Raw genomic sequence first — 21595 nt, 5'->3', positions numbered from 1 at the left:
AATAAAATGTATTATTAACATTAACTTCATCCTTTTTTTCTTTAAAAATATATTTTTTTGATTAGGCATGGTGGCTCATGCCTATAATCCCAGCATTCTGGGAGGCTGAGGCAGGAGGATCACTTGAGCCCAGGAGTTCAAGACCAGACTGGGCAACATAGGGAGATGCCATCTCTAAATTATTATTATTCTTTATATTAGGAATAAATTAAGAGTCTTGCTCTGTCACCCAGGCTGGAGTGCAATGATGCAATCTCAGCTTACTGCAACCTCTGCTTCCGGGTTCAAATAGTTCTCCTGCCTCAACCTCCTGAGAAGCTGAGATTACAGGCTTGTGCCACCACATCTGGCTAATGTTGTTGGTTTTTTGTTTATTTTTTTGAGACAAATTCAGTGGGGCAATCTCGACTCACTGTAACCTCCGCCTCCTGGGTTCAAGCGATTCTCCTGCCTCAGCCTCCTGAGTAGCTAGGACTACAGGCACACACAACCACACCTGGCTAATTTTTTTATTTGTAGTAGAGACGGGGTTTCACCATGTTGGCCAGGATGGTCTTGATCTCCTGACCGCATGATCCACCCGCCTCGGCCTCCCAAACTGCTGGGATTACAGGCATGAGCCACCACACCTGGCCAATTTTTGTATTTTTAATAGAGACGGGGTCTCACTGTGCTGGCCAGGCTGTTCTTGAACTCCTGACCTCAGGTGATCCGCCTGCCTTGACCTTCCAAAATGCTGGTATTTCAGGGTGAGCCACCACATCCAGCCTAAAATGTTATTGTTGTTGTTGTTCAGATACTATCTGAGCAACAGATACTCAGCCTTCTGAGTAGCTGGCACTAAGAAATTAAAAATTACACTTGTGGCTCACCTGATATTTCTATTGGATAAGTGCTATTTTAGACCAAATTCTAGAGGCTTATGACAGATAGTTTGAAAGACACTGAGGAGTACCTTATTTCATTTGTTTTCATGTTTGTGGTTTTTTTTTGAGACAGAGTCTTCACTCTGTCACCCAGGATGGATTGCAGTGACGGAATCTCAGATCACTACAACCTCTGCCTTCTGGGTTCAAGTGATTATCATGCCTCAGCCTCTCAAGTAGCTGGGACTACAGGCATGCGCCACCACACCTAGCTAATTTTTGTATTTTTTGTAGAGACGGGGTTTCGCCATGTTGGCCAGGCTGGTCTCAAATTCTTGACCTCAGGTGATCCACCCACCTCGGCCTCCCAAAGTGCTGGGATTTCAGGTGTGAGCCTGTGCACCTGGCCCGCATGTACCTTATTTTAAATCACCTGTCAACCCTGTCTCATGTGGACTTAAATAGTTCTCTTTTTGGAGATTCATGTTCTTCATTTACATTGCTGGAAACTTCACTTTTTCTTTAAAATATCAACCATTTCTAGATGTGTTTTCTGTTGGGAATTAGTCATTCAGGCTTTAATAATATAAACCATTGATAACTCGGCATTTCTATAGCCTTTTTTCTCCCAAGTAGCAATTAGATCCAGACCCTGAGGAAACTGATGTTTGCAGAGTAAGAGGGGTATGAAGCCACAGATAAGAAAAGGGATAATCAGATAATTTGTCACAGATTTGCTGAGTTGGAAGCAGAATAGGTGGAGAACAAGAATGCTTCCCTGTTTCCTAGGTAAGAATTGCTTAACCAGCAACTGGGGACAGAACAGTGATGAGGTCAACAAAGAGAAGAGAGAGGAAGAAGAATACTAAAGATAAATTTCATAAAGATTACCTTGTATCAGGTTTTGGTCATTTTTCTAAATGTTTCTCAACCGGTAGCCTTCTGATTCATGTTTAATTTTTCACTAAAATTGGCTTTAAAATTATTGTTGTTATCTTCCAGCAGGTGGCATAGTTTTCACTGAAACTCAGTTTTTTCGTTTTATTTGTGTAAATTTTAGTCATATCAAATCCAATACTCTGTGGTTAAGTAAATTTTACAGTATTTTTAATCTTACATTATGTGCTTCTGTTTTGTGTTTGCTTTTGAAAGGAAGGTTGAATCCTTGGTATGTATAATATATTTGAAATAGGGTTTCTTTAACAACATGTAGTTATGCCTCCAAATGATTTCTCTTTCTGTTGTGGTTTAGGTACCCCTTGTTACGTGGATTCAGAAGGAATCGTTCGAATGCTTAACAGAGGACTTGGTAATACATGGACTCCTATATGTAATACAAGAGAGCACTGCAAAGGAAAATCTGATCACTACTGGGTGGTTGGTATCCATGAAAATCCCCAGCAACTAAGGTGGGTTATTAAAAAAAGTTTAAAGTTGACTCTTTTTTAAAAGTACTTTGAAATTCTTTTTCTGAGGCTCTTTAACTGTATTTGTCTTTTATCTTAGTCTAATTACTTGCTTTCCATAGTCACTAAATTAGGAATTTGTTCATATTCACTCTGAAGTTTTCAGTCACTTGCTTTACTTGAAACATGTTGAACAAGATAGAAATAATTAAGGTGACCTTACCATCATTTCAGCCACACAGGGAGAGGAATTCTGGTTAAAGATGGCTTTTCATCTTTTATTATTATCTTTTTTTTTTTTTTTTTGAAACGAAGTCTTGCTGTGTTGCCCAGGCTGGAGTGCAGTGGCGTGATCTCTGCTCACTGCAACCTCTGCCTTCTAGGTTCAAGAAATTCTCTGCCTCAGCTTCCAGAGTAGCTGGGATTACAGGCATCCACCACCACGCCCAGGTAATTTTTTGCATTTTCGGTAGAGACAGGTTTCACCATCTTGGCCAGGCTGGTCTTGAACTCCTGACCTTGTGATCCACCTGCCTTGGCCTCCCAAAGTGCTGGGATTACAGGCATGAGCCACCGTGCCTGGCTTGTCTTTTATTTTAATAAAATAAATATGAAAGTAAAAATAATAATAAAAGTTATTTAAAGTGAATATATATTCAATTGAGAATTGAAATATATAATTAATAATTAAGCTGCTTTTTGAGATTTTTTTGCTTAATTATTGTAATAGAAGAAAGGACTAATAGAATTTTTTTTTTTTTGAGGCAGAGTCTTGCTCTTTCACCCAGGCTGGAGTGCAGTGGCATGATGTTGGTTTACTACAACCTCCGCTTCTCGGGTTCAAGCTAATCTGCTTCAGCCTCCCCAGTAGTTGAGATTACACAGGCATGCACCACCACATCCAGCTAAGTTTTGTATTTTTAGTAGAGATGGGGTTTCACTATGTTGGCCAGACTGGTCTTGAACTCGTCACTTCAGGTGATCCACTCACCCTAGTCTCCCAAAGTGCTGGTACTACAGGCGTGAGCCACTGCACCTGGCCCTGGACTAATAGTATTTTATGTTGATTCATGTGCCCATTAAAGTTTGGGAAGTACTGCTGCTAGCACATGTAAGAAATGATACATTGGCTGTGTGCGGCATGGGAGGTCTTTTTGGGGTGTTGAAATGTTCAGAAATTAGTGGTGATAGATGCACAATTCTGTGAATATGCAAAAAACGACTGAATTATGTACTCTCCCTTTTTTTTTTTTTTTTTTTTTTTTTTGAGACAGTCTTACTTTGTCATTCAGGCTGGAGCGCAGTGCTGCAATTATGGCTCACTTCAGCAGTGACATCCTGGGCTGAAGCAACTCACCTAAGCCTCCCAAGTAGCTGGGACTACAGGTGTGCACCACCACACCCAGCTAATTTTTGTAGAGACAGGGTTTCACCGTGTTGCCCAAACTGGTCTCAAATTCCTAGGCTCAAGGGATCTTCCCACTTCAGCCTCCCAAAGTGTTGGGATTACAGGCATGAGCCACCGTGCCTGGCTGAATTGTATACTTACCATATGATATAGCTGGTACATTCTGTGTGAACTCAACATCATGTGAATCATATCTTGACAAAGCCATTATCAAAAAGGATGAGGACACAAAGTAATGATAGAGAAAAATCTGCAAGATGTGTTAAGCGAAATACCGTTTGTTAAAAGTAGAGAGAGAATAAGAATATATAATTATATTTGCTTTACATATGCAAAAGAATTCCTAGAAACAATAAAAAGGAAACTAACAATAATAATTACTTCTCAGAAACTCAGTGGATAGTATAGGAGACTTTTCTATTTGTTTTTATACTTTTCGAGCATATAAATTGAGTATGTAACTTTGAATTACTGGTTCAAAATTTAAATAAATTGAATTTTTAAACAAAGCAGCATTTCAGTACACGAAATCAGATAAGGCCAGAAGTTAAGTTCAAGAAGACTTCTTTTAACCAAATTATTTCTCATAGAAGACAGTAAAAAAATGAATAAATAGGGCCGGGCGTGGTGGCTCTCGCTTATAATCCCAGCACTTTGGGAGGCCGAGGCGGGTGGATCACGAGGTCGAGAGATCGAGACCATCCTGGTCAACATGGTGAAACCCCGTCTTTACTAAAAATACAAAAAATTAGCTGGGCATGGTGGTGCGTGCCTGTAATCCCAGCTACTCAGGAGGCTGAGGCAGGAGAATTGCCTGAACCCAGGAGACGGAGGTTGCGGTGAGCCAAGATCGCGCCATTGCACTCCAGCCTGGGTAACAAGAGCAAAACTCTGTCTCAAAAAAAAATAATAATAAAATAAATAAATAAATAAATAAGTTCAAGAAGACTTCTTAATTTGGCTACATGGAGGTTAATGGTGACTCTGCTATATCAAAGTGATTTTAATGGCATGATAAAATGTTAAGTTCCAGATTGGGGTGGGCATGGGAGGTAAAGAAATGAAAGTAGAATATGGTGATAACTCTTATCAAGAAATTTGAGTATTGGGCTATGTGAGGTGGCACCTAAAGGAGGATATAAAGTCTTTAAGAGATTTTTTTTTTTTTTTAATTTTTTTTTTTTTGAGACAGAGTCTTGTCGCTGTGGTGCCCAGGCTGGAGTGCAGTGGTGCGATCTCAGCCCACTGCAACCTCTGCCTCTCGGGTTCAAGCAATTCTCCTGCCTCAGCCTCCCAAGTAGTAGCTGGGACTACAGGTGCCCGTCACCATACTCAGCTAATTTTTTTTTTTTTTTTTTTTTTTTTTTTTAGTAGAGACAGGGATTTACTATGTTGGCCGGGCTGGTCTTGAACTCCTGACCTCTTGATCCACCTGTCTCAGCCTCCCAAAGTGCTGGGATTGCAGGTGTGAGCCACAGGGCCCGACCTGAAGGGATTCTTTAGCTTGGGTGATTCTACAGCATTTTTGTAATCTTTTGGTAATGAATTTAGTAAAGAAGGTGAGATTGATAATGTAAAAGAAGGAGCCAATGAAAGGAATGAAATCTTAAAAGAAAAAAAGTAGTAGCTTTTATATCACCTGTCTAAAATAGGAAAATAGACATTTTAACAGTTGTGAAAGGGAAGAAAATAGGCACAAATGCAGATAGATTTGGTAGCCAAAAGGTAACAAATTCCTATCTTCTGTTTTTGGCTTCTGTTTTGTTGGCGGATCACGAAGCAGAATTCAGTTATTTTTGGAGGCAGTGGTTGGCATTGTGGGATGTTTGAGAAGAAAATACATCGTCTCAGGGAATGCAAAGTCAAATTTAGTAGAAAACTGCAGAGGAATTACTGATTATTTCTTTGTGTTTTGCCTTTACACTTGTAATCACTGAATATTACATTCTAAATACTGGCATATTTAGTATCAGAAGAATTATATTCATTAACATTTTTTTTTTTTTTTTTTAGAGCCAGGGTCTCACTCATTTGCCCATGCTAGAGTGCAGTGGTGCAGTCGTAGCTCACTGCAGCCTTGAACTCCTGGGCTCAAGTGATCCTCGCACCTCAGTCTCCTGAATAGGTAGAACTATACGCACAGGTTACCACACTTGACTAATTTTTAAAAATATTTTGTAAAAATGGGATCTCACTATCTTTCCCAGATTGATCTCAAACTCCTGACCTCAAACAATCCTCTTGCGTCAGCCTTCCAAAGTACTGGGATTATAGGTGTAAGCCATGTACCAAACCACGTTCACTGTTTTTAATAGTTCTTATAGTGTACGTTGTTCTCAGGGATTTCTTGCATGTCCATTTTCAGGAATCTAGTCATGTAGTAATTTGAATTAAACAATTCATAGTCTGTCCTAATAGTAGGTTAAGATTTGAACCTATGAGGATTTTTACTATTCTGCCTAATGCTTATTCAAGTAAGATTATTCATTTTGTTAGTGAATGTCATTATCTTAAGGAGGTATATGAAATTATTCATTTGCATTATGTGAAATTAGTCATCTGCAATGAATAATTTTGCTTTTTCATTTAATTTAATATTATAAGTATTTCATCAATATTATAAGTTACAATTTTCACACCCTGAGTAATTTATCTAACTGGCTTTTTTTTTTTTCTTAAATCCTTTTTTTCTCCCCCCACACAACCTTTTAGAACACATTTCTTACCTGCTTTTTATTTAAGATCTGTAAAGAATTTTAACTTGTTAAAAACTATGATAATTATAGCTAATAACATTTAACTGTTACATTCAACAGTGGATAAAGAAATAATGAACTCTAAAATATAGCTTTTAGACTAAGAAGAATTTTAGAAACTGTCTATACTGGTAGCTCCTCACATTTTCAAATATAAGAGCCCTTTTTATTTATTTGTTTAGAAACAAGTTCTCACTATGTTATTCAGGCTGGACTTGACCAAGAGTCCTTTTTCAATGTTGAACAATTCATGCTTCCAAATAATAGTAGCTATAGTAGCTCTACATTTAGTATCAGCTAATAGAGAACATTTCTTTATTGAGACAGAGTCTCACTATATTTCCTAGGCTGCTCTTGAACTAACCTTGAGCAATCCTCCCACCTTGGCCTCCCAAAGTGCTGGGATTGCAGGTATGATAATACAAGCTTCTGTAGGCCTAAAAATTTTACTTTAGTGGCCAGGCGTGGTGGCTCACGCCTGTAATCCAAGCACTTTGGAGGCCAAGGCGGGCGAATCACCTGAGGTCAGGAGTTCAAGACCAGCCTGACCAACATGGTGAAACCCCATCTTTAAAAAAAAAAAAGAATTTTACTTTAGTATAAAATGTATTTACAAATCACATTATCTGCATACATGTGAAATTTTTAGTATGTAAAGTAGAAACTATTTTTGTATTTGGTCTACAGACAATTCATGGTGCTTGTGTGAATTCCTAGAGCCTTTATATTAGCTCAGCAGCCCTACACAAATAAAAACATGAGAACTACCAAGTTCTTTTGGTCTAGTTGCTGTCTTTCTTCACCTCCTGCCTTTCTCTCTAATTTTTACATATGAGAAAACTAAGATCCAAAAAGATTAATTTGTTTGAGAGTACACATCTAGTTATTGGCAAAAAAAAATTTATATTTTTTGTATTAAAATGTAGGAACAATAGGAGTTAGTTGACATATAGATTGAAAGAATAAATACTTCTCTCATAAAGACCAGCTTGTTGTAGAATAATTGAGTAATTAGAATAGAATAATTGAATTACTGAGGGGAATCTTATACATTAAGCATTTGAAGCACTGAGAAGATATGCTAAAAAGTCTATTGATAGAAATGTATTTATTTGTATAATATATGATAAATTGACAACTGCAGAATGTTTTCATATTTTCCTAGCTTTATGCTGGAATAATAAACCTGAATAAGAATATTTTCTTTTCTCTCTGTGTTTTTTGTTTGTTTGTTTGTTTGGTACACCCTTGTAGAACATTTATTTTTTAATTAATTTTTTTTTTGGTATATAGCCTTAAATATTTTTCAAAGATTGGAAGCTACACTTCTCAAATATGGCTTACTGTACTTTTCACACCAGTTTTGCTTATATGTAGACATGTTTACAGACTATTCATTTCTTTCCTATGGATAGTGGTACATGGAAGTTCAGGGAATAAAATTCTGCAGTCACTTTTAGTAACCTGTTGTTGTGTTTAATGAGACTTACCTATTCTTGCTAGCAGGAAATTTATTTTTGGCCAGGCTTCCATGGTTCACAGCTGTCATCCCAACACATTGGGAGGCTAAAGCAGGGGAGGATTGCTTGAGGCCAGGAGTTTGAGACCAGCCTGGGCAACATAGAGAGACCTTGCCAGGCATGGTGGTACATGCCTGTAGTCCCACCTGCTTGGGAGACTGAGGTAAGAGTATGGCTTGAACCCAGGAGTTCAAGGTTATACAGCCCCTGCACCCCAACCTGTGTGACAAAAGGAGACCTGGTCTCTAAAATAAAAAAGAAATAAAGAAATTCATCTTCGTATTTATTTGCATTTTTAATGCTTCTGTTTGCTCTCATTGTGTTAAGGATAGCAAATCATGTCTTCTCTGGAAAGGCAGTGTGGCCTAGTGGTCCAGAGCTCAAGCTCTTAAGTTACACTGCCTACTATGGTATCCTGGCTGAATTCCTCGCTCAGTAGCTCTGGTGTGTTACTTACACTTTAAACTCTGTGCCATTGTTTCCTCACATTTCCCCATTTCACAGAAGTTCTGTGAAGATGAAGTGAGTTAGTGATACCTCTTTCTTTATTATTTTCACTTTAAATGCATTTTCTAACCCACCTCAGTAGTATTTATGCTTTCTTTTTGTTCAGAGATCCTTTTGTTCAGAAAGTACATTTTGTGAAAAATAATTTTTAAAAACTTGCCGGGCGCCGTGGTGTGTGCCTGTAGTCCCAGCTGCTCAGGAGGCTGAGGCTGGAGGATCGCTTGAGTCCAGGAGTTCTGGGCAGTAGTGCACTATGCCGATCAGGTGTCTGCACTAAGTTCGGCATCAATATGGTGACCTCCTGGGAGCAGGGGACCACCAGGTTGCCTAAGAAAGGGTGAACTGGCCCAGGTCGGAAACGGAGTAGGTCAAAACTCCTGTGCTGATCAGTAGTGGGATCACGCCTGTGAATAGCCACTTCACTCCAGCCTGGGCAACATAGCAAGACCCTGTCTGTAAAAAAAAAAAAAGAAAAATTAAAAAATTAATAAAAAACAAAATTAAAAAACTCATTTGAGAGCCTGCCATGGTGGTGCACATCTGTAATCCCAGCTACTTAAAACAGTGGGGCAGGAAGATCACTTGAGTCCAGGAGTTTGCAAACAGACTGGGCAACAGCAAAATGCCATCTCTTTAAAAAAAAAAAAAAAGGATTAATTTAAGTCAGTATAAAACTTTAATTATGAATATGAAGTTGGGCACGGTGGCTCAAACACCTGTAATACCAGCACATCGGGAGGCCGAGGCAGGTTGATTGCTTGAGGTCAGGAGTTCAAGACCAGCCTGGCCAACATGGTGAAACCCCATCTCTACTAAAAATACAAAAACTAGCCAGGTGTGGTGGTGGACACCCGTAATTCCCAGCTACTGAGGAGGCTGAGGCAGGAGAATCTCTTGAACCTGGAAGGTGGAGGTTGCAGTGAGCCGAGATCGAGCCACTGCACTCCAGCCTGGGCAACAGAGCGAAACTCTGTCTCAAAAAAATATATATATATATGAATATGAGAAATTACTGATTTGTAGTGGTGTGTCCCTACCCCTTATTGAATTGAACTTCAGTTTAGCAAGTATTGTTTCTTCTAAAGATTTTTTCATGACACTCCTAGTTAATATATAACTGAGAGTTAGCAAATTTTGCTGTGTTATAGTCTAATTTGCTCTCTACCAACAGTGACCTTCTTTCTTTTTCTGTTTAGTTTTTAAAAACTCTTAAGAGAGTTACTTCAAGGGCCGGGCACGGTGGCTCAAGCCTGTAATCCCAGCACTTTGGGAGGCCGAGGCGGGTGGATCACGAGGTCAAGAGATCGAGACCATCCTGGTCAACATGGTGAAAGCCCGTCTCTACTAATACAAAAAATTAGCTGGGCATGGTGGCGTGTGCCTGTAATCCCAGCTACTCAGGAGGCTGAGGCAGGAGAATTGCCTGAACCCAGGAGGAGGAGGTTGCAGTGAGCCGAGATCGCACCATTGCACTCCAGCCTGGGTAACAAGAGTGAAACTCCATCTCAAAAAAAAAAAAAAAAAAAAAGAAAGAAAGTTACTTAATATGCTTGAAAATGACATTTTTTCTAGTTGTGTTCATTGAATTAGCATTTATTATAGTACTGACTAGATGTGCTATACCACACAAAGATAAATGAGGCTGTGGCCTTCAAGAGGTAGGCTTGTAAACATCATTATGCTATTCCCAAATAAGTGCTTTGAAAGAGATGTGAGCAAAGTCCCCTTGAATGCAGAAGAGAGTCCTGTCTAACATAGCAGAAAAAGCAAAACTTGCTAGCTGGGGCAGGGTTAATCTGGACACTGGATCTAGTTTTCTCCAGTTTGGCATTTTTAAATTTAATTTAATTTTTATTTATTTATTTTTTGAGACAGAATCTCATTCTGTTGCCCAGGCTGGGGTACAGTGGCATGATCTCAGCTCACTGCAACCTCCGCCTCCCAGGTTCAAGTGATTCTCTTGCCTCAGCCTCCCAAGTAGCTGGTATTACAGGCATGTGCCACCATGCCCAGCCAATTTTTTGTATTTTTAGTAGAGACAGCATTTCACCAGGTTACCCAGACTGGTCTCGAACTCCTGAGCTCAGGTGATCTGCCGTCCTTGGCTCCCAAAGTGCTAGGATTGCAGGTGTGAGTCACCATGCCCTGCCAATTTGGCATTTTAAAACTCTTCTTTTAATATAACAAAAGAACAGGTTTTGTGGTCAATTTGAAAACAATTTTGAAGTAATTTTTTTTTTCTTTTGAGACAGAATCTCTCTCTGTTGCCCACACTGGAGGGCAGTGGTATGATCTCAGCTCACTGCAACTTCTGCCTCCTGGGCTCTAGTGGTTCTCCCTCCTCAGCCTCTCAAGTAGCTGAAGCTACAGATGCACGCCGCCATGCCCAGCAAACTTTTTGTAAAGAGAAGGTTTTGCTGTGTTGCCAGAGCTGGTCTTGAGCTCCTGAGCTCAAGCAATCTGCCTACCTCAGCCTCCCTATGTACTGGGATTACAGGCATGAGCCACTGTGCCCAGCCCCTTTTGTCTTCTTAGTAAACCAGATTTTCGGGGTTTTTTTTTTACATTACTCTTTCAAATGGTCTGTGCACATAGTTTTCAGGAAACTCCTTCGTTGCCATCAGAACCCACCAAATTAGCAGTTTAAACGTGTTTGTTTTTTTCTAGAATTCTTCTATGAAAGGGATATTTAACAGAAAATATCTTTTTAGTTCAAGTCTTTAAAGTTAAGGAAAGGTTAAGAAAATGCAAATTGGTGCTCTGCTTTGATGTAAATGTAGCTTAGAAAGAAACTTAATAAAATCCTACTCAATATTTCCTTTTTCTTTGTGATAATTGTTTACTGTGTGTAAATCCATAAAGTGAGCTGTAAAATGTCCTGTTTTTAGGTAAATATGTTTAAGCAATTAGCGTTGTTTCCTGTGTTCCTTCTAACTTTGTTAATGTACATATATATGCACTTGGACTCATCTTTTATGAATGCACATGTTCTTTTTCATTTTGCATGACTAGTAAACTACTGATTCTTTTAAATAGAGATTTATGAGAGAATTGCCACAAGATTATTTCAAACTTGAGGTATTTGCAGTGCCACCTCATACTGTATGGTGAAAACTAGATTTTTTATAAAATCATAAAAGAGAAGGAAGAAAGAAATGAGATTGTATGTTCAAAAAAATTGGAACTCTAAAAAACATTTATATTTTTATTGTACAGTCAGAAAAAAAAAGAAGGGAGGATATTTGAGTCTCACAAGAAAAGGCCTGAGTAGTTTAAAAATGATTCTAGATATTGTCACTTAGTTGTTTTCTAATTACTCTAGTGGGCATTTGATAATACTAGAAGATATTTATAAAATTTTTAAGCCCAAGGGTCTAGCTTCTACTTAGTATCTCCCTTCAAGAATGTCCTAATTAAAAGGCTATACTATAAATTAAATGTATGATTATTAGTAAGCATTCAACAAGAGATTATGTCTTTTTAAATGACTTTATTAAAATATAAAATTTGCCCATGGTACTTAAAGTGTGCAGCCTTGGTTTTCCAGTGCTTTTCTAATAAATAAATTGGAGTACATAAGTTGAAAGAGTTCTATATATATAAATCATTCTGTGATTAATGAATGCTTTTTAGTTAATCAGTTGCAAGACTACTACTCATGATGGGTGTGTTTGAATACTTACATAGCCTACTCAGAACAGGTTTAGACAAAGTCCTTGCCCATTGACCTATTACCATGTAAGGCAACCTTTCATTTATCAGAGTAGGTATAGATTGTAGCCTTTCTAATAATAGTGAATTTTCTGCTCCACTCTGACCAATATCTAATAAACACTTACCTATATTGGGCATTTCACCATCTTTCTCTCTCTCTTTTTTGGAATGAAGTCTTGCTATGTTGACCAGGCTGGTCTCCTGGCTTAAGCGATATCTTTTTGCCTCAGCCTCCGGAATAGCTGGGATTACAGGTGCCCACTACCACGCCTGACTATTTTCTCTTTTTAACACTTTATACCAACAGTACTAAGAATTCCCAAACTGATGAATGAAATTGAATCTGCTTCATTGGCTTTATTTTTTATTTTATTTTATTTTTTAAGACAGAATCATGCTATGTTGCCCAGGCTGGAGTGTAATAGCACAGTTTCCCAGGTTCAAATGATTCTCGTGCCTCGGCCTCCCAAGTAGCTGGGATTACAGGCGTTCACCAACCACACCCAGATAATTTTTGTATTTTTAGTAGAGATGGGTTTTTGCCATGTTGGCCAGGCTGATCTCAAGCTCCTGGCCTCAAGGGATCTGCCCACCTTGCCTCCCAAAGTTCTGGGATTACAGACATGAGCCACCACACCTGGCTAACATATATTTTTTTATAATTTTCAACTTTTATTTTAGATTCATGGGGTCATGTGCAGGTTTGTTATAAGGGTATATTGCATGATGCTGAGGTCTGGGATATGACTGAAACTGTCATTCAGGTAGTGAGTATAGTACCCAATAGGTAGTTTTTCATCCCTGGCCACCCTTCCTCCCTCCCCTCCTTATAGTTCCCAGTGTCTGTTTTTTCATATTTATGTCCATGTGTATCCAGTGTTTAGCTCCTACCTGTAAGTGAGAACATGCAGTATATGGTCTTCTGTTTCTGCATTAATTTGATTAGGATAATGACCTCCAGCTGCATTCATGTTGCTGTAGAGTACATGATTTTACTTTTTTATGGCTGTGTGGCATCCATGGTGTGTTGTGTACCACATTTTCTTTATCCAGCCCACTGTTGATGGGCACATAGGTTGATTCTATGTCTTTGCTATTTTGAATAGTGCTCCAGTGAACATATGAGTACATGTGTCTCTTTGGAAGGATGATTTATTTTCCTTTGGATATGTATCCAGTAATGAGATTGCTGGATCAAATGGTAGTTCTATTTTTAGTTCTTTGAGAAAGCTCCAAAGTGCTTTCTACAGTAGCACAACTAATTTACATTCCCACCAATAATGTTTAAGCTTTCCCTCTTCTGCCTCTTTTTTTTACATTATTTTGAGACAGGGTCTCGCTCTCTTGCCCAGGCTGAAGTGGAGTAGCACAAACAGCTCACTGTAACCTTGAATTTTGGGGCTCAGTGATCCTTCCACCTCAACTTCCTGAATAGCAAGGGCTACAGGCACATGCCACCACACCAGTCTAATTTTTAAATTTTTTTGTAGAGACGGGTCTCCCTTTGTTGTCTGGGCTGGTCTCAAACTCCTGGGCTCAAGTAATCCTCCTGTCTTGACCTCCCAAAATGCTGGGATTACAGATGTGAGCCACTGCACCTGAACTGTTTACTCTTGATAGTTTCTTTTGCTGTTCAGAAGCTCTTTAGTTTACTTAGGTCCCACTTGTCAATTTTTGGTTTTGTTGCAGTTGCTTTTGAGGACTTAGTCATAAAATATTTACCAAGGCCAATGTCTAGAAGGGTATTTGCTAGGGTTTCTTCTGGGATTTTTATAGTCTGAGGCCTTACATTTAAGTGTTTAATCCATCTTGAGTTAATTTTTACATATGGTGATAGGTAAGGGTCCAGTTTCATTCTTCTGCATGTGGATAGCCAGTTGTCTCAGCACCATTTATTGAGTAGGGATTCCTTTCCCAGTTGCTTATTTTTATCAATTTTGTCAAAGTTCAGTTGGTTGTAGATTTGTGGCTTTATTTCTGAGTTCCCTATTCTGTTTCATTGGTCTGTGTTTCTGTTTGTGCATCGGTACCATGTTCTTTTGTTTGCACTAGACTTGTAGTACAGTTTGATGTTGGGTATTATGATACCCAACATCAAACTGTACTCCAGCTTTGTTCTTTTTGCTTTAGATAGCTTTGGCTATTTGGGCTCTTTTTTGGTTCCATATGAATTTTAGAATAGTTTTTTCTAATTCTGAAAAATGACATTGGCAGTTTGACAGGAATAGTGTTAAATCTATAGATTGCTTTGGGAAGTAATGGTCTTTTTCTCTTTTTTTTGGTGCTGTGACTCCGATGTGAACCAAGGTTGCTTCAGACACAGTATAGCCATTTTAATGATATTGATTCTTCTAATCCATGAGCATGGAATGTGTTTCCATTTGTTTGTGTTATCTGATTTCTTTCAACAGTGTTTTATAGTTCTTGTAGAAATCTTTCATTTCCTTGGTTAGATATATTCCTAGGTATTTTATGTATGTGTATGCCTATTGTAAGTGGGATTGCATATGTTATTTGACTCTCAGCTCGAACATTATTGGTGTATAAAAATGCTACCGATTTTTGTATATTTATTTTGTATCCTAAAAGTTTGCCAAAGTCTATCGTAACTAGGAGCCCTTTAGCATTTCTAGGTATAGAGTCATATAGTCAGCGGTTTCTTTTCCTATTTTTTTCTCTAACCTGATTGTTCTGGCTAAGACTTTCAGTACTCTGTTGATTATGAGTGAAGAGAGTGGCCATGCTAGTCTTATTCCAGTTCTTAAGGGTAATGCTTCCAGCTTTTGCCCATTCATCTGATGTTGTCTGGGTTTGCCATGAGTGGCTCTTATTTTGAGTTATGTTCCTCGATGCCTAGTTTGTTGAAGGTCTTTATTATGAAAGCTTTTTATGCATCTGTTGAGATGATCATGTGGTTTTTGTTTTTAATTCGTTGATGTAGTGAATCACATATATTGATTTGCATATGTTGAACTACTTTACATCCCAGGCATAAAACCTACTGGTTGTGGTGCATTAACTTTCTGAAGTGCTGCTATATTCGGTTTCCTAGTGCTTTGTTGAGGATTTTTGTATCTGTGTTTATCAGGGATACTGGCCTGTAGTTTTTTTTTGTTGTTGTGTCTTTGACAGATTTTGCTATCAGGATGATGCTGGCTTTATAGAGTGATTTGGGGAGGAGTCGAGTTTTTGGAATATTTTTAGTAGGACCAGTACCAGTTCTTCTTTGTGTGTCTAGAATTCAGCTATGATCTCTCTGGTCCAGGGCTTTTTTTGGTTAATACGTTTTTTTAAGTTACTGATTCAGTTTTGGAACTCATTATTGGTTTGTTCAAATTTGTTTGTTTCTGAGTCGATCTTGGGAAGTTTTATGTTTCCAGTAATTTATCCATTTCCTCTAGATTTTCTTTTTTCTTTCTTTCTCTCTCTCTTTTTTTTTTTGAAACAGGGTCTCTCCCAGGCCAGCATGATCATGGCCCACTGCAGCCTTGACCTCCCAGGCTCAATTGATCCTTCCATCTCAGTCTCCTGAGCAGCTAGAACTACAGATACATACTACCAGGCCCGGCTAATCTTTAAAATTTTTTTATAGCAATTGGGTCTCATTTGGTTGCCCAGGCTGGTCTTGGTCTCAAACTTCTGATGTCAAGTGATTCTCCCACCCTTGCCTCCAAAAGTATTGGGATTACAAGTGTGAGCCATTTCCTCTAGATTTTCTGGTTTGTGCATATAGAAGTGTTCATAATAGTCTCTGAGGATCTTTTGTATTTCTGTGGAATCAGTTTGCCATTTTCTGATTGTGACCATATGGAGCTTCTCCTTTTCTTTGTTAATCTAGGTAGGAGTTTATCAATCTTGTTTATCCTTTCAAAAAACCAATTTTTTTGTTTCATTGATCCTTTGTATGGATTTTTGAGTCTCAATTTTGTTTAGTTTTGCTGTGATTTTAGTTATTGTTTTCTTCCACTAGCTTTGGGTTTAGTTCTTGTTTGTCTAGTTTCTTTAGATGCAATATTAGATTGTTAATTTGAGATCTTTCTAACTGATATAGGCATTAGTGCTATAAACTTTCCTTTTAACATTGCTTTTGCTGCATCCCATGTATTTTGATATGTTGTATCTGTTTTCATTTATTTCAAATAATAGTTTGATTTCTGCCTTAGTTTCATTGTTTATTCAAAAGTCATTCTGGAGCATGTCATTTAGTTTCCATGTAATTGTGTGCTTTTGAGAGATCCTCAGTATTGATTTCTATTTTTATTTTACCATGGGCTCAGAGTATACGCTTGGTATGATTTCAATTTTTAAAAATAATTTTTGAGACTTACTTTATGGCCAAGCATGTGGTTGACCTTAGAGTATGTTCCATATGCAACTTTATCAGCATTTATCTTGGTGATAACATGGATTCCATGACAAGTGTTGATGGTACAATTTTTATGTTTTAAAAGTGGGCAGTTTGCTAAGGAAAATATGAAGAGAGCTGATTTCACTTTTAGTGGTCGTCATTTAATAAAGTGAGATGTGGGGCTGGGTGTGGTAGCTCATGCCTGTAATCTCAACACGTTGGGAGGCAAAGGTGGGAGGCACATTTTACCCCAAGAGTTCGAGTCCAGCCTGGGCAACATGGCAAAACCCCATCTTTACTAGAAATACATAAGTTAGCCAGGCATGGTGGCACATGCCTTTAGTCCCAGCTACTTGGGAGGCTGAGGTGGGAGGATCACTTGAGCCTGAGAGGTTGGGGCTTCAGTGAGCCGTAATCACACCACCATACTTTAGCCTGGGTAACAGAGTTGAGACCCTGTCTCAAAAAAAATAAATAAATCAAGTGAGATGTGAGAAGAAATTTTTCAATTCTTGAAATGCATATAGGGATAGTCTTTATGCCTAATCAAGCCTAAAACACTTTTTTTTTTCGAAATGGAGTTTCCCTCTTGTTGCCCAGGCTGGAGTGTAATGGCACAATCTTGGCTCACTGCAACCTCTGGCTCACTGTAGCCTCCGCCTCCTGGGTTCAAGCGAGTCTCCTGCCTCAGCCTCCCGAGTAGCTGGGATTACAGGCATGTGCCACCACGCCCGGCTAATTTTGTATTTTCAGTAGAGATGGGGTTTCTCCATATTGGTCAGGCTGGTCTCGAACTCCCGACTTCAGGTGATCCACCCGCCTTGGCCTCCCAAAGTGCTGGGATTACAGGCTTGAGCCACTGTGTCCGGACTAAAACACTTTTTTAAAAGGAGATATGTGTTACATATAATTAAGCCAGCTATTAGAATAATGATATTACTATACTAAGTTACTAACTTTTGAAAATTTTTTTAGTTTTGCAGTTTTTTTTTTTCCCACCGCCCCCAAGTTTTGCAGTTTTTATGACATGTTAGCAAGTTTTTATGGTGGAACTTTTCTTTGCTGACAGGTGCATTCCTTGTAAAGGTTCTCGGTTTCCCCCGACGCTTCCACGCCCTGCTGTTGCTATATTATCCTTTAAGCTTCCTTACTGTCAGATTGCAACAGAGAAAGGACAAATGGAGGTATGTGGAAGTCTTATCTTAACACTTTGAATTTGTTAATGCAGTACCTATGATACATACCCTTTAAAATTGTCATGATGGCCAGTATTGGATATTCATTACTGTATAATTACATAAATAGGGGTAGCAGGGAGGAAGGAGGACTGCTTATGATCACCAGGCCAGCTGATTGCCATCACTACTTCTAGGGACTTTGTCTACTAAGTAAATGGGTGTGACTATTAGGGACCCATAGGCAAAGACTTACTCTCAGGATGAGGATGTCCCTGAGAATAAGTGCCTCCATATATTTTGTGCCATAGGCACTTGGCTTGCCTGACCCTAGTCCTAGTCCTAGCCCTGTGTCATCAAATGTCATATGAAATATTGCAATTAGTTATTCTAAATAAGAAACAAATTAGCTTTTAAAAAGCTAGTTTACCAAGTTTCTCTGAGCATTAACTGTGGTAGCTAGGAAACTGTATTAAATGCTATATTCCTCCCCAACCCCCTTTTTTAAGGATAGGAGAAAAAGTTAAGCTATACTATCATACTAGAATTTGAATTGTAAACTTGTAGAAAGGACTTCAGAAAATATTTTATTGAAAACTGGTGTCTTAAATATTTAACACTTCCCTCATATTAAGGTGATAGTTGTCATTAAGCAATTTTATTTCTTTTGTAGGAGCAGTTTTGGCGTTCAGTTATATTTCACAACCACCTTGATTATTTAGCTAAAAATGGTTATGAATATGAAGAGAGCACTAAAAATCAAGCAACAAAAGAGCAACAGGAACTTTTAATGAAAATGCTTGCGGTGAGTAAAATAAATATACTGAAAATATTAAAGTTAAATGCTTTTATGTAGGTTGAATTTTTTAAAGGTTTATGCATTAGGACTAAATCCTACAACCTAAGATTCTTAAGTTTTATCTGCTGGTGTTTTCCCCCTTAAAGTTTTATTTTCTAGTTGATCTTGCAGTTAAAATATTTAAAACATTACCTTGTAGCTAAGATTATGTGCAGGAATAAACATCTCTGAGGTTACTTCCCTTTTGCTTTTGCTTATCAGTTTGTTTTAACAGGCCCTCCAGGTGACTGAGAACCACTCATTTTCTTGGTGTTAAGAAAATAAACCACTGCTCTGGTTTCTGTTATTATTTTACACAGTTTGAGTGTCGACTGTCTTTTAATCTTCAGGGCTGGGCAATCTTAAGAATTTTGATCAGGTTTTTAGGTATGCCTGCCTTTTGTCATCCTCTTTGGGTTAGGCAACTGTGTATGGTGAAAGTTTGTTTGTGGCCAGCCACCAGGTTTGGGGAGTAGAATATTTAAGTACATTTCTCTTTGGAGCAGGGTGTCTTAAAGTTCCTGTGCTTGTGTCCCCCCTCAAGGTTGGTTTATGGAGAGGAGTATGGTATCATTTCTTATCTATTTGTCTTGCACTAGACTTTAAGCCCCTGAAGGCAGAGACCTGCTCACTGCTGTATGCCAGTTATTGACCTGGTGCTTAACACATAATAGACCTCAGTATTTGTTGGCAGAGTGAATGGTCCAGACTTTTCATTTTAAAGTTGAAGAAAAGGGTTCTTAGAGAAAAGTGGTATATGAGACCACAGAGCAAATTGCAACTCTTTCTTTCTTTTTTTTTTTTAAGATGGGGTTTCACCATGATGGCCAGGCTGGTCTTGAACTCCTGACCTCTGGTGATCCGCTCACCGTAGCCTCCCAGAGTGCCAGGATTACAGGCGTGAGCCACCGCTCCCGGCTGCAACTCTTTCTCTTTAAAAGGTAGTACTCACTACAGTCACCTTTATGTAACATGGCCTTAAGTTTGGTGTTAAGAAAATTCAGTTTATTGTACAATAAGTTTTATTCCTTTTATAAAGTGTTACTTTGTGGTCCAGGAACAGCAGCCTTTTTACTTTGTACCACACATGTAAGGAAACATGTTTCATGTATTTACTATTTAGCCTTAGAGGAGCTTTTCCTTGTGGCAGTGTTTCTCAATAGGGGACTGGTATCTTTGGAGATTGGTGAGTTTTTTGTTGTTTTTTTTTTTGAGATGGAGTTTCGCTCTTGTTACCCAGGCTGGAGTGCAATGGCACGATCTCAGCTCACCGCAACCTCCACCTTCTGGGTTCAGGCAATTCTCCTGCCTCAGCCTCCTGAATAGCTGGGATTACAGGCACGTGCCACCATGCCCAGCTAATTTTTTGTATTTTTAGTGGAGATGGGGTTTCACCATGTTGACCAGGATGGTCTCGATCTCTTGACCTCGTGATCCACCCGCCTCCGCCTCCCAAAGTGCTGGGATTACAGGCGTGAGCCACCTTGCCCGGCTGATTGGTGAGTTCTTTAGCATTCCTGGCCCCCGGGCAAATGCCTTTAGCTCAGCATAGTCAGTGTGGAAATCAAAGTATTCCTTTTTATTAATAAATGCCCCCTAAGGCAGAGTACCATCCTGATTAAGAAGTACTGATTAGATGTTCAGCTGTAGGAGCTAAAGGAAAAGAAAAAAAAAAAGTACTGATTAGAGATAAATGATACTAGATATCTTGAAAAGGACATCCAGGTGAATATCTAAGGCTTCTGTGCTGAGGGATCAGACCTGGAGTATCTAAGGCAGAAAATAGTTCTAATACCCTATGAAGTAGGAAACTCTTAGTAATCGTCAAAGTCCAATTTTTCTCAGTTTGTTGGTTTTCTTTTTTGTATTTTTTAGAGACAGGGTCTCACTCTGTCACCCAGGCTAAAGTATAATGGCAAGATTGTGACTCACTGTAGCCTCAACCTCCTGGGCTCTAGTGTTCCTTCTGCCTCAGGCTCCTGAGTAGCTGGGACTATAGGTGCATGCCACCACACCCAGCTAATTTATTTTTTGTAGTTACAGAGTCTCACTGTGTTGCCCAGGCTAGTCTCAAACTCCTGACCTCAAGCGATCCCTCTGCCTTGGCCTTCCAAAGTGCTGAGATTATAGGTGTGAGCCATCACACCTGACCCCGTTGAATTTTTTTTTTTTTCCCTGAGACAGAGTCTCGCCCTGTCACCCAGGCTGGAGTGCAGTGGCACAATCTCAGCTCACTGCAACCTCTGCCTCCCGAGTTCAAGCAGTTCTCCTGCCTCAGCCTCCCGAGTAGCTGGGATTACAGGCGCATGCCACCACATCCAGCTAATTTTTTATTGTTAGTAGAGACAGGGTTTTGCCATTATGACCAAGCTGGTCTCAAACTCCTGACCTCGTGATCCTCCTGCCTTGGCCTCCCAAAGTGTTGAGATTACAGGTGTCAGCCACCACGCCTGGCCAGACCCACCATTAATTGTAAGGTACTTTCCAATTTCGGAGATGTTAAAACTTGTAAAAATGCGCATCTTAGAACCGGTGAGATACAGTAGCTAGAAAACTATTTTCTGAGTTTTACTAGTGTCAGTGTCTTTAAAAAGTTTTACTTGATATGATTTGATTTTTTTTTTCCCTTTTTGGATTAGCTTTCTTGTAAACTGGAGCGGGAATTTCGTTGTGTGGAACTTGCTGATCTAATGACTCAAAATGCTGTGAATTTAGCCATTAAATATGCTTCTCGCTCTCGGAAATTAATACTGGCTCAAAGACTTAGTGAACTGGCTGTAGAGAAGGCAGCTGAATTGACAGCAACCCAGGTGGAAGAGGAAGAAGAAGAAGATTTCAGAAGAAAGCTGAATGCTGGGTAAGAAATAATTCAGTTGTTTGAATTTTCCTTTACTCTCTTGAATGTTAAGTTGGTCATTGCATAGCTCTTTATTGAATAATATTATTTTCTCGGCATGGTGGCTCACACCTGTAATCTCACCACTTTGAGAGGCCAACGTAGGCAGATCACAAGGTCAGGAGTTCGAGATGAGCCTGGCCAGGATGGTGAAACCCTGT

The 21595-nt window shown here is 39.1% G+C and overlaps 1 protein-coding gene across 4 annotated transcripts in view; it reads left to right on the top strand.

Moving 5' to 3' along the window:
* Positions 1-21595, top strand: part of WDHD1 (WD repeat and HMG-box DNA binding protein 1) — an 80071-nt gene that overhangs the window by 45202 nt on the left and 13274 nt on the right. For all 4 annotated transcript variants that reach the window (XM_064365884.1, XM_064365885.1, XM_064365882.1 and 1 more), the window contains exons 16-19: positions 2119-2275; positions 17595-17709; positions 18374-18505; positions 21178-21395. In XM_064365884.1, coding sequence (XP_064221954.1) covers positions 2119-2275; positions 17595-17709; positions 18374-18505; positions 21178-21395 — 622 coding nt within the window. The remainder of the gene's footprint in view (positions 1-2118; positions 2276-17594; positions 17710-18373; positions 18506-21177; positions 21396-21595) is intronic.

Source organism: Aotus nancymaae, unplaced genomic scaffold (genome assembly GCF_030222135.1).
Source record: "Aotus nancymaae isolate 86718 unplaced genomic scaffold, 86718_ANA_hifiasm-v0.15.2.pri h1tg000062l, whole genome shotgun sequence".
Lineage (NCBI taxonomy): Eukaryota > Metazoa > Chordata > Mammalia > Primates > Aotidae > Aotus > Aotus nancymaae.
This window is presented reverse-complemented; position numbering and strand designations above follow the sequence as displayed.